Genomic DNA, 17,765 nt, shown 5'->3' on the forward strand with positions numbered 1-17,765 from the left:
CTCCCTCGCTCGCTCACTCGCTCGCGCCCTCCCTCCTTCTCTCCCAGCCCCCTCCCACCGAGGCCCACCCCACCCACCACCCCTGGCGCAGGGACTGCTGGAACCTGGCGGCGCGCACTGTCGTTTTCAGACAGACTCTGCGGGCTCCGACCCGAGCCTTAGAAACCGGCCTCGAATCGGGACTGGGGTCCGAGCCGGCTGGGCAGCTGGGGCCGGCGCGGCGGGAGCGCGTGGCGGAGCCCCGAGCCCCGAGCCGGGTCCTGCAGCCCGGAGAGGTCGATGGAGCGCGGGCGGCGGCGCTGTGGGCGCGGGCAGCCCTGGGGGGCAGCCGCTTAGGCGCCGCTCTCTTGTCCCAAACAGGTCGCAGCCTGGGCGGCCGGGCGCTCCCAGCCCCGGCCCCTGGAGCGCCCGTTGCGGTCCCCACCTCCATGGACGCCTTCAAGGGAGGCATGAGCCTGGAGAGGCTACCGGAGGGGCTGCGGCCACCTCCGCCGCCGCCGCACGACATGGGGCCCAGCTTCCACCTGGCCCGCGCCCCCGACCCCCGGGAGCCGCTGGAGAACTCCGCCAGCGAATCGTCCGACACTGATCTGCCAGGTAAGAGCGGCTCCCCCGGCGAGCCTCTAGCCCCCGCGCGCACCGGGCGGCTTGGCACGCAGCCGGGTCTCCTCTGCGTGTCAGCAGCGAGGTGCTTTCTTTTTGCCCCCCGTCTCGACCTGACGGTGAACACGGAAATTTACACACACGTTCGCACACACACGCAAAACCACTTCCAAACAGTCCCCACACGCCAAGCCCTGAGTGGGACTAACAGCCCCTCTGGAGCAGGAGCGGGTAGCACGCTGGAGAAAAAAAGTTGAGTTTTCCCTAACTGGCCGCTGAGGAGCTGCTGGGGCTGGGGCGGGAAGCAGATGCACAGGGACCAAAGGGAGGGCCAGACAAAGTGTCCAGAGACACGGAGTGGGGCAGACACCTTGTCAGACGGAGGAGAGGACCCTAAAGAAGAGGTGGGGGACACAGAGCAGACTAGAAGAGAGGGGCTGTAAAGCCTAGATCTGGGGACAGCGCGAGTCAGCCTGCTAGGAGGCGCGGCCTGACTCCGGGCAGAGCCCGCAGAACCCTGCAGCAGGGGGTGGGGGGGATCCCGGCCCACGTGGACGCCCTAGCTCAGAGTCACCAGGGGTCCAGTCAGGGTGGATTCTCCATTCGGACTTCACAAACCCCCAAGTTGTCTTTTTAAAAAGAAAGAAAACAAAACAAAAATCCAATATCTTGAGCCGGGCCCGAGATTGGGTGGCTTCGGCCATGGCCGTTTCCAGGCCTGTCCTGTCTCGGAGCGGCTGCCTTGCAAGAGGTCCCAACCCCGACTAGCTGCAGAGCTCCGGGCTGCCGAGGAGGGCCATTCCAGGCCCTGGGCATCTCTTCCACGTTTATTTAATCTGTATTTGTTTCTGTTTTGCATCTCTAAGTGACTTTCTCCAAGCCCGTGTTTGCTTGGTTAGAAAACAAAGCTTTGACTGTACTTTTGTTTTTAAAAGTTTTAAGCGTGGTGTTTGCTTAAGAAAAAAAAAACTATAGTTAGAGATTGATTTTTAAATCAAATCTACAGGGATAAATTAACAATTTTAACTGTATGTTTCCTTTTACACAGTCCACTAGGAGTATTTCTCTGAAATTTAAAAAAACCTACATGCCGCAAGATACTTGGGGAGATTTTTAAAAGTCAATTCAAAATGGCGCATTTCTCTGAGATTTTTTTCTCAAAATCCATTTGTAGTAGTTTTATTTTGCGAATTTAAGTCGTCTAGCTATAATGTATTTCTCTAGGGTTTGAAAAGTATCTCTACCAGTGTTTGTGTGAGGGAGTCTAAAATTTATCTGTAATAATGCATAGATTCTTTTTCCCAGAGAAATCTCCATCTGACTGAAGTTGATACACACTTGGCTGTGTATTGAGTTTAGGGGTGTGTTCACATGAACGGTTTGACTTCTTGATTTACATTTGCTCTGGTTCTGTCTGCCTCGCTCTGAGGGTTTGCGCACCTTTCTTTCTGTTTGGAGAGAGAGAGAGAGCCCCTAGCTTTTCTCGGTTTCCGTTTTGTTGTGTAGTTCCTTCGCTTTATGTTTGAATGTTACTGACTGTGTGTATCTTGTGTAGCTTTAAAGAGGCAGCGAAGCCTCGGTCACTTAGATAGAATATGTCTGACTAGGCTGCAATCGGTGGGTTTTCTAGACCTTGGAATCCGAGGCCCTTAAGGCTGGGAACCGAGCTAAGTTGCGGCTCTGGCACAGCCCTGGCAAGGACAACGCTTCAGGAGACTGCATGGCTTCTTACCCCACAGATATGCTAGCTTCAGCTGGAACGTTCTTATACTAGTTCAGGAAAGCTGAGGTGTCCGCTCAGATTTAGACCTGCAAGAGTCTCAGCAGGGCCTCAGCCAGCGGGAGCAGGAGCAGGCCCTGCCTAGCTGGGAACCCAGGCTCAGCTGGGGCTCCCGGTTTTTTATTTTTTTTATTTTTATTTTCCCCGTTGCACCCCAGACCTAGGGGAGCTTACTGCGAACCGGCACCCGGCTCGCGCTTTCCAGTGGAAGGAGGGAGGGAGGGAGGGAGGAAAGTCACCGCTGACGGCAAGCAGGCGCTTCGGTGGAGCCGGGACCGAGAGCAATAGTGTTAGCCCGAGGTGACTCGCACCCATTCCTACCTGCTGCAGACAAGGAGCGTGGCGGGGAAGCCAAGGGGCCCGAGGATGGTGGCGCGGGCAGCGCTGGCTGCGGCGGCGCAGAGGACCCAGCTAAGAAGAAGAAACAACGGCGGCAACGTACTCACTTCACAAGCCAGCAGTTGCAAGAGCTGGAGGCCACGTTCCAAAGGAACCGCTACCCGGACATGAGCATGAGAGAGGAGATCGCGGTGTGGACCAACCTCACCGAGCCGCGAGTGCGGGTGAGCATGGGGCGCGTGCCGAGGGCTACCGGCTGGCACTCTGTAGTTTAGACTTAACTCTGACCTCGCAGACCTCCCCTCTCTTTAGAGGAGACTCCACTTTAGGCCCCAGCCAGCCTCCCGCGTCAGCCAGGTCCCTGGGCTGCTACTTTCTGAGTCCTTTTACCTGACCCGCAGGAGCTACTGCAGCCCCTGTCGGAAGACCCTGTCCCTGCTCCCGGAACTCTGTCAGACACCCAGAGTTACCCAGAGCCAGAGATTGAGCAGAGGATTCTCTGCCGCTAAGGACCTCGGGAGCTTTAAGACTTCATCCCCAGGAAAACGAAAGGGAAAGGCAGGTCGTGCCTGACTGCCCCAGAGAGGCCTGAAAGGTGTTTGGGTTGGGGTATCTCAAACTTCGTGGAGCTGTGGTCTCATTCTGAATTTTCCTTCTCCAAACTGTTTTTTGGAATATTCTCCATCTTTCCTGACCAACCAGCCAGGTACTAGCTGGACCTTTGCCTAATGCCCTTTCCCACTGTAGGTCTGGGGTCACGTGGAGCGGGGTACGCTGGTAGCGAGTGGCCCTCCCACTACACTTTACAGATAGATGTAAGGTCCCAGACCCAAGGTCACAGTGTATTCTGGTACCTCCCACAGTTCCCAGCAAATGCTACTCGTTCCTACAGGAGAAGTAAGGAAATCCTTTCTTCCCTGGGTGGGCAAATATTTAATCAGACACTGGGAGCACGTCTCAGGCCAGACCAAAGTCCCACCTGACGCACAGAGCTCACAGAGCTCCCGCCATAAGGCCAACCTGCAGCCCTGCCCGGTTAAGGTTGGTCTGACCCAGTGGGACCCTGGATGCAAACCCTCACTCTGTAATTCTGAGCTCACTAATCCTACCCAGGTTTATGGGAGTAGGGGTGGTGTGGGATTGGGTAGATAGAATCAAGGCCTGGGAAAGGCTGGGGTACAGGGGTCCTCGGCTGGAGAAGCAGCTAGGAGGTCAGGGGGCCAATGGAAAGATAGGCGAAGCTGGGGAGGACGTGGTCCAGGAGAGAAAAGTGGTCCTTACCCAATTTTTTTAGGAGAAAATGGAGGTGGAGATTAGAGAGAAACTAGTAAACTTACGGAAATTAAATATTTGCCAAGAAACGTATTTGGAATATATTTAGGCAGCAGGAAAGAAATTAAATATTTAATGGAAGCAAAGAGGTTGCACATTTAGAAAAAGAAAGGATCAACTATTTAAGGGAAACAGCAAGGGTCAGATATCTGGAAAGAAGGGATAAAGTAAATATTTAGAAAAGAATAAATGGGGACAAGAAATAAAGAAAAAACAGACTGGAGTTTAGGTAGTCAAGAAGTAGACAAAATTTACATTTTAGGCAGGAGGAAAATTATTAAATATTATAAATGCAGATGAAAACAAAATATTTGAACAACAAAACTCTGAAAACTCGGAGATGGTTAGTTTCGGGAAAGAAAAATACTTTTTGTGTTTGAGGGAGAAGAAAAAGGTTTGAACTATCGAGAGGGTGGTGGTGCCCCATTGGAGGGAGAGGGCAGAAAAGAGACAAGTCGAGAGCGGGAAAGGAAAACGAATATTTGTTCAAACAAAAGAGAATCCGAGCCAGAAAAAGAAAATAAATTGAACTTGGGGAAGAAGATTAAAAAAAAAAAAAAGGCGGGTAAAAGAGGAGAGGGCTCGTATTTTCTGGAGATGGGAAGGGAACCATTACGGAAAACCTCGGCAGAGGCCGGAGAAAAGACGCGGTGTTAGGAGAAGAAGCTGCAGAGGCTCGGGTCGGGAGTGAGGGCCCTTCCTGGCCACCGCGCGCCTGACGTTTCTCCTGCTGGCATCCCCAGGTCTGGTTCAAGAACCGGCGAGCCAAGTGGCGCAAGCGGGAGCGGAACCAGCAGTTGGACCTGTGCAAGGGCGGCTATGTGCCGCAGTTCAGCGGCTTGGTGCAGCCCTACGAGGACGTGTACGCCGCCGGCTACTCCTACAACAACTGGGCCGCCAAGAGCTTGGCACCGGCGCCGCTGTCCACCAAGAGCTTTACCTTCTTTAACTCCATGAGCCCGCTCTCCTCTCAGTCCATGTTCTCGGCCCCCAGCTCCATCTCCTCCATGACCATGCCGTCCAGCATGGGCCCGGGCGCCGTGCCTGGCATGCCCAACTCGGGCCTCAACAACATCAACAACCTCACCGGCTCCTCGCTCAACTCGGCCATGTCGCCGGGCGCCTGCCCCTACGGCACCCCCGCCTCGCCCTACAGCGTCTACCGGGACACGTGCAACTCGAGCCTCGCCAGCCTCCGGCTCAAGTCAAAGCAGCACTCGTCGTTTGGCTACGGCGGTCTGCAGGGCCCGGCGTCGGGCCTCAACGCTTGCCAGTACAACAGCTGACCGCCCCGCCGGGTCCCCGGAGCCGCCGGCCGGCAAGGCGCAGCCGGAGCGCGCGGAGCACGCGGGGCGCTCGCAGCACCTCGGACCTCACCTCTGCGCAGCCCCTTCCTCCCCATCCCACCTCCAGGTTGGTTTTGTGTTTGCTTTTCCGGACCCCCGCTCTTCCCGCAACGAATAAAAAGGAAAGAAAGAAAGCCAAGGGAGGGGGTCGGGGAGAGAAAGCCAAAAAAAAACAAAAACAAAAAACAAAAAAAAAAGACATTGGAGAAAAATGCTGCGGGTGGGGGTGCGTTGCAATGTCCCTGGCGATGGCGCAGGTGGTGCGTTCGAACCCTCGACCCCAGCTGTCCACTACACCAAGAGGACGTGGCGGGGAGAAGACGCCGTGCGTCCTTGCAGGAGCGCCTCGACCCGAGAACTGAATGTAGAGAGCCTGGAGACCCTGGGATCGTTCACCCGGTCAAAACCGAGGCGCCCTCTACTAGCCCGGCCTGCCCGAGCGCACGCACGCGGCGCGGATCGCTGTTGGAGCTTGCGCCTGGCTGGGGATGGCAGCGGCGCCGGGGTTTCGGCGTTTGCGCTGGATTAGCCTACGGCCCCGGGATGCCAGGAAGAGCCCAGCAGCCCCGAGCTCTGGAGCCGCACACTTCAGGCCGCTGAGCCGCAGCTGGCCGTGGCCAGTCGGCAGCAGGAGGGAAAGGGCTCAGCTCTGAATTCCCCAGCCCCAAGCTTAGCCGCCAGCCCGGCCCTCTGCTCCACTCTGGGTCCAGGAGGTGGCCCAGCGAACAGCCCCCTCCTCACTGCCCACCCGTGCAAGAGTCGAGCCAGGAGAGCGTGCGGGGCCGCAGCCCCAGGGCCCCGCCCACTTTGCACACCCGCTCTCTGGCCGGCGCCCGTTTACAGCGTCCCTGTGTATGTCGGACTGACTGTATAGAATTATAAATCTGTCTATATCGGCTTGTCCATGTACGTCTATTAAAACCATAGTCGGAGCGTGCTAAGCACACTGAGCCCTGGCTGCTTCATTCGACTGAAGAGGGAGGCCAACGCACCGAGAACTAAGCGTCCCTGCCCCTGGGGGTGGTCGGGGAAGACCCGGGGCAGGGGTTTCCCACCCCTATTCTTGACCTGCTCCTTCGCTCTCAGCAGAGAAAGGCGACCTGGTGGAGACCCCTCTCCTTCCTAGGCACCCAAGCAGTGCGGGCTTGATCCTCAGATTGCCAGGGTGTTGTAAGAACACTTACTGACCTAGATCACAGGGGCACGCTCTCAGAGTAGCATTTAGGGCTGGGGCTATCTCTTCTCCCTTGGCCATTCCCTCATCTCCCTCGGAGCCCAGCTTTGGGCACCGGATGCTCCACAGTCTAGCCGGCCTTGCCTCTGCCTGTTCTCCTGGTGCCCAATTAGTTCCTAGCTTCCACCCAGGGGCATGCGCTCTGAGAGAAAGTGTCCACCCAGGGCTTCTCACTTCTCCTCTATCTCGACTTATGGAGGCTGCTGGCCGCCTCTGCCCCCCACCCCCGGTTTTTTTGGAAACTACTGAACAAGACCAGCCTGTAAACTGCCTGTAAAATTCTGCTTCCCTTAAGTAAGTCACTTCTAATGGCAAAACAAAATGTTTGCAGCTGCTGCGGGGGAGGAAGGAGGGGCTCCAGCTCGGCTCGCCTTCAGTATCACCTGGTGGTGGAGATTGGCACTGCCCTGCAGCTGGACTCGGGCAAGCCCTGGCTGGGATGGGCACAGCTTCGGGATTAGTCACGAAGGAAGAGTGCTCTCAAACCAGGTCATCACCAACCTGGCTCTGTTTTGCAGATGGAACCCAGGCTCTGGGAGTCTCTAACCAGGCCAAGGTCACACCAAGCAAATAGTGAGATCTGCCTTGAGATTCCAAAGCCAGGCATCTTTGCACTGGTCTCCTCCCCTTCAGCTGGACCATGGAGAGGCCTTCCTTGGAGGGCCTCAAGCTCTGGAACTTGCAGTATAGACCTCTTCCATAGCCAAGGCTAGACACACAAGCTGGGGGAGAATGGAAGAGGAGGGAAGTTTGGGGTAGGGGGCTGCAGCCTGGCCACCCCTCCCCCAGCAGCGACTGTCCCCAGCTCCCTCTCTGTGGAAACATAAACAAAATCACATCTGGATTCACAGAGTGCCTCCCCCAGCCCCCACATCTGCCATGGCCTGTGGGTTCTGGTCTCACTCGAGGCCAGGAGGCAAGGGAGACTTAGGAGGTGGGGCTGTAACAAAGTGGGGAGCAGAAAAGAAACCTGACAACCAAGTACAGGTGAGAGGGAGCCACACAGGTGGAGAAACGGTGTGCCAGTGGGACCAAGAGCAGACAGCAGCAGACGGCAGGGGGTGGAAGGTGTCCTGTAATGAGGCCTTCATCCATCCTGAGCCCTGGCCACAGAGCTGACCGGGTGTGAGGCCCACACCACGCCCGCCCAACAGCTGCTCTCACACAAGCCTGCTGCCCTCCCTCCTGCAGTAAACTCCTGGGGGCGAGGGAAGACTGTCCGAAAGTCATAGTCTCCAAAAAAAAAGGGGGGGGGTGTTCTGCCTGCGGGAGGGACATGTGGAGGGGACATTCAAGGGACATGTGGAGGGGACATTCAACATTGACTCTCCTCTCATTCTTGGTGCAAGGCAGTGGGCAGTGGAGAAGCCCCAGCCCTGCTCTCCCAAACAAGTAAAGGCAAGCGCACTATAATTACAAAGTGTGTTCAAGAAACACCGAGGCTGTTAACAGGAAAAAGTGGGACCCGCCTTCAGCAGGGCAGTCAGGCAAGAAGGCTGTTCAGGGCCAGGGGCTGGTGGGGGTCTGCTACCCTTAGTAGCAAGGACATTTATTGAACCTGCATAGGTCCCATGCTGTACACACTTCTGACTGTTGAACCCCTTGGCCTGCTCTGAGTCCGATAAGGAAGGCGTGACTATCTCCTTTCCCTGAGGAGTCCCCGGAGCTCAGATTGCCTCACAAGGCCCTTGCTGGGGTCAGCTCAAAGCCAGTGCCCACTCTTTACCCCCCACACTGGGCTGTCCCTTGCCATCCACTAAAGGGCAGCACAGGGTGACAGAGAACTAACTCCCTTTCCTCAAGCCACAGTTGAGTGACTTTGGGCTTCCCTAGTCCTTACAGAGTAGTCACCAAAAGCACAGCTTTGAGAGGTCAGAAATCAGGGACAGGAGTGGGGGCAATGAAGGGAAGCTAGGTCCGACCACCACCATGTTCAACCAGAGCGTGCTTCCCTCCGGCTGTATGATGCCCCTCAGGCAGCCTTGTCCCTTGGGGTCACAGACTTTGGAGTCTGGCCACCAGAGTTGTCTGAAGGTATAGAGGGGCTACAGTTAAAAGATCTGACAGACTGGGCATCATATAGGGCACCTCCTGTGGCCTGAGCCATCTCCATCCCAGGTGAGATAGGCCAAGTCACTACACGGGGGCGGGGTTGACGACCTTAGCCCCCTCTGCATTTGGAGGTTCCTTATCTAGCCACGGGAACTTGTACCTTTCCTCTTTGAAAGTAAGAGAGTAAGAGTTTGGGTTCTTCCCACCCCCACATCACCCCACCCCCATGCGCACATACACACACACACACACACACACACACACAGGTGTGAGGTGTCTTGGGCAAGACATGAACATCTATTTCCAGGGTTCTCTTGCCTCTTCTGTAAAAGAAACATTCATTCTCCTGTTTACAAAATTCTATGAGATAATGCACATTAGGTTCCATTGGCGGCGCTGGTGTATAGAATGCACTGAATGAATAAATGTTATTGATGATTAGCAATGTTATCAAGGATATCAGAGATATCAGTGAAATGCCCAGAAGCAGGATGCCTTCTGTCCCTATCCCCACGTGGCATGAAATAGTGCTTTTCTGTCAGAGTTCTTTCCTGTTTGGGGTGTGGGGCCTTTGTTTTTTGTTTTGTTTTGTTGGAAGGATGCTGCTTTATTTTTTTTAGAAAGGAAATTCCATATAGCCCAGGTTGGCCTTAAACATACCATGCTGAGGGTGATTTTGAACTTCTGATCCTTTTGCCTCCTGAGTATTGGATTTACAAGTCAGTGCCACCATGCCTGGTTTTTGAAGTGCCAGAGACCAAACCTAGGGCTTCTTGCATTCTAGGCCAGCATTTTACCAACTGAGCCACATCCCCAACCTGTGGTAGTTTCTTTATAGGGTCCCCCCAGGGCCACGGGATGCCCTATGTGTCACGACTGATAATCCTGCTGACCACATTCCTCTACCCCCTATCCCAGAAGACCTCCTAGTCTTAGACCCCAGTAATCCAACCTATGTGGGGTGGGTCCCACAATCTTCCACAGGTCCCGTCCTGGTCTTGAGACACCCAGAGGAACCAGATCCAATCCCTGCCACCCACTAGCCTGTCAGGAAAACATGAGGCACAGACCGTCTCCTCTGGGGGCTTCTGCAGCCTGGGTGAAGCTGCCTGAGTACTTCCTGTTGCTCTGTCACCTCACTCCCTAACCCTGGGCTCTCACTGAACACCAGGCCCCATTACAAACACTTCAGAGCCGTGGCTCCCGTCTGCCTTATTTTTCACAGGAAGAGTTGGGAATCAGTAAGTTCTCCAAGATAAGCCATCAGATATGGAACAGAGTCAGGCTTGAACTCACGCCCCCTGGTTAGGTTCTGCCCCATGGACTGTGCTCTGTACTGGCATGAGGTGACTTGCAGGTGGGAAAAGAAACTAAAGCACTAACTCCCTTGAAGAGGCTCTACACAGCTGGGCTCTGGGACAGACAGAAAGGTACCTGAGCCCTGGGATTTGCTCTCCCAAGCCCAGGGCTACATGAGAGCAGCAGATAGTATGAGCAATGGTGACCAAGGAAGAACAAAGGACTCTGGGATACCAGCCCTGAAAACCAAGCATCCCCATTCCACTGGTATTCCAGCTTCTTCTTACACAGGGGTTTACAGTTTCTGCTCCAGAAAGGCTCTCCCATGACCCCACCCCACCCCTACACCACCCCCACCACCCCCATCCCTGTAGAACTGTCTCTGGTCCCCATCACCTACCATCTTCTGTGCTATCTTGCAGGATCTAGATTGTGTCTAGCTGTCTACCATTAACAGGTTTCCAGCTGCAGAATGGCTGCAAAGCTCCTTGGAGAGCCTCGGGCCTCCAGGGGGACTGCAGTTCTGCAGGTGGGGCTGGGGGTAAGATGCTCTGCTGACCCAGGCATGGCCCTGTGCTATCCTCCACCAGTGTGCACTTACCATTACCCCCTCTCCCTCCCTCCTCTCTCTCTCTCTCTCTCTCTCTCTCTCTCTCTCTCTGTGTGTGTGTGTGTGTGTGTGTGTGTGTGTGTGTGTGTGTGTGAGAGAGAGAGAGAGAGAGAGAGAGAGAGAGAGAGAGACACCCAGGCACAAGGAGGGTCAGAAATCCATTTCTCTGGAAGCACACAGACATTCAGCTGGCTGACGACAGAGTGTATGTGTCTATCACTAACTTCTGCAGACTAGCCCTGGCAGCTGGGCAAGCCACTGCCGTCCCAGAGAACAACATGGGGACCTGAGTGACCCAGGCATGAGGGCAATGTGAAGACATGTCCTCCATATAGTAAGGACTCAGTCAATAATGTGGTATAAAAATACTGAAGGGCTGTTTTCCCTGTCAGCATTTCCTCCTCCGCTCTGTCCCTGCCTCTCTATTGTCTCCTTCCCTCTCCCTCCATCCATTCATCACACAGACACACACCCCCCCACACACACACACAGACACACACAGAGAGACACACACAGACACATGCACACACCAGCACAAGCAGCCTAGACTATTTATATCTGAACAATAAAAAAAGAAACCTATTATAAACATAGCCGAGAAGCTTCAATTTCTCTACAGAATACGACACAAATGGCCAATAAAGGGAAAGAAAAAGTGCCTAAATCACTCGTCAGAGACATGCACCTTAAAATCACCTCACATGCACAAGCACCAAAACCAAAACCGGAACACATCAGAGTCCTGAGTCCAGGGAGAAGCTGGAACCCACTGCTGTGGAGACGAGGAAATCGTGTACTGCCAGGGGGTGCTATAGACGCTTCCTCAAAACATTAAACCTCAAGGGCTAGGGTGATGGCTCAGTCAGCAAACAGGGGTGGGGGTGGGGGATCTGAATTCAATCTCCAGAACCCAAGGGAAAAGCATGTGGTGGTGGCATATCTGTGTAACCCCACGTCAGAGATGCTAAGACAGGCAGGTCCCTCGTGCTCTGAAGCCAGCCAGCCTAGCATACCTTCAAGCCCCAGGTCAATGAAAGATCCCGGCTCAGAGAAACAAGTAGGTCGCTAAGAACAGCTGTGTTGACCTCTGACCTCTACCTATGCGCACGCGCGCGCGCGCTCACACACACACACACACACACACACACACACACATACATACACATAAACACACACACACACACACACACACACATACACACACACACACTCATAAACACAGAATTAACAATGTGATCCAACAACTCTCCTTCTGGGTATGGACTTCCAAGATTTGAAATCGGGGAGTCAAAATACTGTCTGTTCAGTCACGCTCACAGCAGTAGAAAAAACATGTTCACAATAGCCAAAGCAGGAAGGAGGAAACAGCCTATGCCCATCAACAGTGAATGGCTAAACAAAACAGTGCACCACACAATAGAATACTATCCAGCCCCTAAACAGAAGGGAATTCTAACACATGGTAAATAAAATTACCCAGATACATATGAGAGAATAAATATGATCCCACTTATTCGAGGTGCCCAGAATAGACAAGTTCATAGGACAGTGCCTTCCAGAGGCCAGAGAGCGCGGAATGGGGCGCTTAACCGTCCTACACGCAGCCTTTCAGATGGGCATTTTGGGAGACAGACAGTGGTAATGCTTGACTGCCCAGCAATGTGAACGTACTAACTGCCACTGACCGGAACCCACTGAAAAGATCAAAATGGTCAACTCGATATGTTACTTAAATTTCATGAAAAATAAAAATCATATCTGTGTTTACATTCCTGCCTTTTCCAGAGAGGTATCCAGATTCTTGGACCAGGACTCCCCGGATAGAGTCAGCTTCCAGAGCCAGCCCTGTGCTGCTTAGCCAGCCGTCTTCAGCTGGCAGCTCTGGTGGGGTCCCACCATAGGGCGCTCCACATGTGCTCGTTACCCCAGTTCTCCATCTGCTGCTGTGGCGTGGCAGTGGGAACCCGTAACATTCCCTGGGGTGTCTGTCGCCTACAGGTAGGGAAGAGGACGGACGCAGAGAATGCCCCTCCTCGCCGGGCAAGTAAACCGAGCAAGGTGGCGGCCACGCCATGATTCACAAGCACAGGAATACTGTTCTGTCATCTGTACTCAGAGCAGTTTCAGGAAAATGCTAATGTCTGCTGCCCTTGGAAGCTGAGAAGTAGGGTTTTCTTCATCTGTCCTTTCTAAGTTTATTTTTTCCACATGTAATACTTTTAAAACAATGAAATAAAGCAACAAATATTATTTTAAAAATGGAAAAACCTATAATCTGCAGGATAAAGCTAAAGGACTTCTGCCCATTCCCTTTCCTCAGCCTGAAGGCACCTGCCCAGAGTGCACCAAGCTGCTAGGCATGGTGGCTCACACACTGAATTCCAGCACCCGGGAGGCAGAGGCAAGTGGGTCTCTGAGTTCAAGGCCAGCCTGGTCTACATAGAGTTTCAGGTCAGCCAAAGCTGCAGAGTAAGACTTTGACTCAAAACATAATAAAATGAAATATAACTGAGTGTCTTGGGATTCTATCTCATTCTGGGCAGAGCAGTGTGATGTGATAGTTGTCAAGAAAACAAACACCAACCACATACCAGGAAGAGTGTGGAGAATCACAGATAATGATAATGACCCAGTTACTAAAATGGAGTTAATCTCTCTCCTCTCTTAGTTCCTCAAAGTCAACTCTATATTCCCAACTCAACCACCTAGGTAGCCCTACATGACTACACACACACACACACACACACACACACACACACACACACAAACCAGCATCATCATGGAATCTTTATGAAAGAGGTCCAAATTACCAAAGTTTTACAACACTACTAAAAATAACTACTCTTCCTTTGCTTAGTAAGTCCACCATTCCTAATTCTTCTGCCCAAGTAAGCTGAATTGAAATATTCCAGAAATACATTTTTTACTGACTGGAGAAACCTTGCTGCCCTCCTCTCCCATCATGCCCTGCTCCCAGGTTCCCGACACCGCTTCTCCTCCCCTTGCCCCCAGGGTTCCTCTGCACGTCCCTCCCCCCTTTACATCTCAGACACAGGGAGGAAGTCACAGTCACTTGAGCTTGGCATGCATGCAAAATGGACCAATTCTTCTTAAGTGTTGGTAATTTTCAGGACAAATTATAGGGAGCTGGACTGGAACAACTCTGAAAAGTGGGGTTTTATGAGTGGAAAATGGGCGGGTGCCATACTTCCCCTCTGTGCCTGCAACAGTGCCCCTCACAGCCCTACTATTGCTGTTATCACGTTATGATGATGTTATTAGCCATCACAATCAGACAAAGCTTATTAACCCATTTAATTGGACCAGGCGTTTAACTTCCCAGTGGCCTCACGGAAAGTGCCTGGCAAACGTGCCACTGTAACCCCAGAGTGTCTGGGCATCTCTCTGCCTACCAGGTTCTGACAGGCCCGCTCAGCTTCCCTCGGACCATTCCTGCCTGTGGTCTCTCTGGGAACTTTCCAGGGCACAATAGAAATGTTCACCCCACTGCAGCCTTTCATGCACACGCGTTCATAGATGCGCACGCGTGCACACACACACACACAATAAAGTGTATTTCATATAAAAGTCCCCAATCCTTGAAAGTACGGCCAAGGGTCCCCCACCCCCACCCCAAACTAGCATTCCTGTTGAGCTACTAAGGCTGCTGTGGGGACAGCCAGCCACACAAGCCACGGTAAGCAGCAGAATTCTTCTGAGCTGCTTGGCTCTCCCATAGTCCAGAGCCCAGAGGGACGGACGGACACAGTAACCCTACAGCTCCTCATGTTCCAGAGATTTCCCTAGCTGCTCAAGGCAAGAATACCCACTCAGTCAGGACCGAAGAGGAATCTGGGAAGCCTGTGGGTAGGGGCAGAGACCCAGGTTCCGGCCACTCAGCAACTGGCATTTCATGGGGAGCTTGCCGAGTTGGGTCTGTTAGGTCACTGGACAAACCCTTGGACCTCTCGAAGCCCTTGACCTGCCTGCTGCTTACTGGAGTTTCCTATCCTCCAGAAGGACACCAGTATGCACGGCTTGGCCGGGGTCGGGGGTGGGGCTGTTGAATCAAACGCACAACATTCGTCCTCTTCACGACCTCCGAGGCCTGCAGATTTTCTGAATGAGAAATCCTGGACTCTCCCGATGGGTGGAGTCGGAAGCCCCTCCCTTCTCTGAGATCACCTGAGTCCTAAGCAAATAGAGCGAGTGTGGGAAGGCCCCACCTTGCTGCCTCCTTCAGCCAGCACGGAATGACCACTGAAGACAATCACAAGAGCTGAGAGCACACCCTTTGGAGCCGTCAGACCCTTAGTATAACTCAGCATTGCTGTGTTGATAGTCACGCCGTGTAACCTGTAGAGTTCCCCGGGCCGTATCTGCTGTGTGACCTCTGGAGTGCCTGTGTCCATGTCTGTAATATGGGGTGATTGTCATCATGCCTATGACACTGGAGGCTCTAAGGAAGCACTGTGTCTGTGTACTGCCATAGTTGTCCTCTGCCAAGACTCTAAAGCTGACACATCTCAGGCCCCAGCTCTTAAAGCCCAGTCTCTCGTGCTATATACGTCCCAGCTAACTCTGTAAGAAATGTCTACACAGAGAAAGAGTACACACACACACACACACACACACACACAGGAAAAGTCAAGGATAAACAGGCAAGAAAGAAGAAATCCAAGGATAACTGGAGTAATCTGGGAAGCCTTCATGTAAAAGGAGGCATGAAACTGAGCCTTGAAGGCTAGGCAGGTACAGGAACAAGTATTCAGTTGAGGTAAATCTGAGCCTGGTGGACAGAGAACAGAACTAGGAGGTTTAGATGCTGGGAGCCAACCTTGAATCCAGACATCCCCAGCACTGCCCCTTTACAGACATTCAAGGCCCTCAGGGTCCTGATGAAAATCCTCTCCCCCTCTCTGGTCCCCTACAGGAGCCCTCCCACCATGACCTCACCAACAAACACCTCAGCCCTCTCCCGGGCTCTCTCTCCTCTGCACACTCGAGCCCGCCTTCCTTTCTACCTGGAACACCTTTCACTGTTCATAGGTGTGCACACACAGGGGCGCACACAGGGGCACACACAGGGGCGCACACACAGGGGCGCACACACAGGGGCACACACAGGGGCACACACCGAGGTGTGCACACACAGGGGCGCACACACAGGAGTGCCCACATACGGGGGTGCACACATACAGGGGTGTGCACACACACAGGGGCACACACAAGGGTGCATACACAGGGGCGCACACAGGGGCACACACAAGGGTGCATACACAGGGGCACACACACAGGGGCACACACAGGGGTGTGCACACACAGGGGCGCACACACAGGGGCACACACACAGGGGCGCACACACACAGGGGTGTGCATACACAGGGGCGCACACAGGTATACACACACAGGGCACACACACAGGGATGCGCACACACAGGGGCACACACACAGGTGTGCACACACAGGGGTGTGTACACACATAGGGGCACACACAGGAGCACACAGGTGCACACACACAGGCACACACAAACAGGTGCACACACACGGGTGCACACACAGAGGCACACACAGGAGCACACACAGGAATGCACACACAGGAACGCACACACAGGTGCACATAGGGGCACACACACAGGTGTGCACACACAGGTGCACACACAGGTACACACACAGGTGCACACACACAGGTGAGCACACACATAGGTGCGTGTGCAGTGTCGTCAGGTGCATGCGCCTGCAGATGCTTGCTCCTTAAAATACTTTTCAGAATAAAAAAAAACACATACTTTTTCCTGATCATAAAACATGATTAGTTAACATCCATAAAGTTTTAGAAGTAGTGAGGACACAACTTTGTCCCCAAACTATGATTTCCATGACTGTGTTTCTCAACACCTGTGGTATCACTGGTGGCTCTAGAAGCCACTTTTTACACCCAGTTAAATACCAAGATGACCCTTTGTCAACAAACTCTTTCTCTTAATGGCCGCATGTTCGGATTTACAGGAATTCAGCCTGCTTTCTCATCTTGCATAGGAGGTGAGTCCTCCTCACTCCTCCTGCTCCTACAGCAGTCACGGTGAGCATTCTCATTCAGCACCCCTGCCTTTGTCACTGGGTGTGTATAAAACCAAATCCACATTGCCGTATGATGCGGCCACCCCTCTCTGTGTTGCCCAATGCCAAAAACAGGAACCCGTTCTGCAAACCCAGGCCAGTATTAGGTTCAATCTATGGTTTCTGTTACCTAAGAGAGGGTGGAAAACTCATTACCACTGTGTGTGTGTGTGTGTGTGTGTGTGTGTATGTGTGTGTGTGTGTGTGTGTGTGTGTGGTTTAACACAGGTGGTATCATGCCCCATGTATGTGCAGCTTTTCACAAGTAGCTTTTCACAACAGACAATTCTCTCCCTCCTTTCCTGGTAAGAGTTGGATTTAAAAAAAAAAAAAAAACATACAAAAATAGAAACAAACCACTCCACCACCCCAAACGTCAACAGCTTTTTGAGGTGCTTCCACCAGGTCTCTCAGCTCCAGAGAGTATCTTCAGTTACCAGTGGGTATCTTTGGTTACCCCTCCAAAGAGGCTGCCCTAACCCTGCCCACTCAGCCGCTTGTGTCTGCTCAGCACAGCCGCTGTACACAGCCAAGCCTCCAAGTGGTTCTGCTGTATGGGAGCCCAGGGTAAGGCACCACCTAGGCCAAACCCTCTTGGCCTGGGCTGTAATTTCCTGATTAGGCTCCATGGTCACCACCCTCTCCTCACACACTGCTTGCTTCCTGCGGTCCTCTCTCTCTAGGATTCCTGGGGCTCCAGGACCAGACCTCAGAGGGCCCCACTGAGCACTGGAAAGGGCCACGGAAGTAGCCAAGCCAGGCCTGTGTGAGCCCCAACTCCGTCCTCCCAGCCAAGCAAACTGTAGTCAGAGGGAATCACGGCTTAAAATTTTAACGTTCGAGAAACAGTTTTAACGAGGAAGAAAAAGGTCACTGTGCTCCACCAGAACAAATGGGTACGTGTGTGGCCCGTGCTCAGATACCAAACGCCTGAGTGCTGATCTTGGCTACATGGGCTTCACCTAGTGCCAGCCTGCATACCTATAAAACAGGACTATGCATCCCTCCGGAGGCGGCTGCCCGCAGAGGGACTGAAGAGCCAGGCGGGGG

At 53.3% G+C, this 17,765-nt stretch overlaps 1 protein-coding gene across 1 annotated transcript; it reads left to right on the plus strand.

Annotated features, from left to right (window-relative positions):
• Nucleotides 1-366: 366 nt before the first annotated feature.
• On the plus strand, nt 367-6,291 carry Pitx1 (paired like homeodomain 1). The gene is made up of 3 exons (XM_052156352.1): nt 367-597; nt 2,714-2,946; nt 4,798-6,291. The coding sequence occupies exons 1-3, from the start codon at nt 429-431 to the stop codon at nt 5,338-5,340; spliced, it is 945 nt and encodes a 314-aa protein (XP_052012312.1). The 5' UTR covers nt 367-428; the 3' UTR covers nt 5,341-6,291.
• The last annotated feature ends 11,474 nt before the right edge of the window (nt 6,292-17,765 follow it).

This window comes from Apodemus sylvaticus, chromosome 14 (genome assembly GCF_947179515.1).
Source record: "Apodemus sylvaticus chromosome 14, mApoSyl1.1, whole genome shotgun sequence".
Lineage (NCBI taxonomy): Eukaryota > Metazoa > Chordata > Mammalia > Rodentia > Muridae > Apodemus > Apodemus sylvaticus.

What these genes read in the sequence shown, in the direction of transcription:
- Pitx1 (XM_052156352.1), top strand. Translation starts at nt 429, where the DNA reads ATGGACGCCTTCAAGGGAGGCATGAGCCTGGAGAGGCTACCGGAGGGG. An exon ending in GTCCGACACTGATCTGCCAG is followed by an intron (nt 598 to 2,713) that starts GTAAGAGCGGCT and finishes TACCTGCTGCAG; the next exon opens with ACAAGGAGCGTGGCGGGGAA. An exon ending in TCACCGAGCCGCGAGTGCGG is followed by an intron (nt 2,947 to 4,797) that starts GTGAGCATGGGG and finishes TGGCATCCCCAG; the next exon opens with GTCTGGTTCAAGAACCGGCG.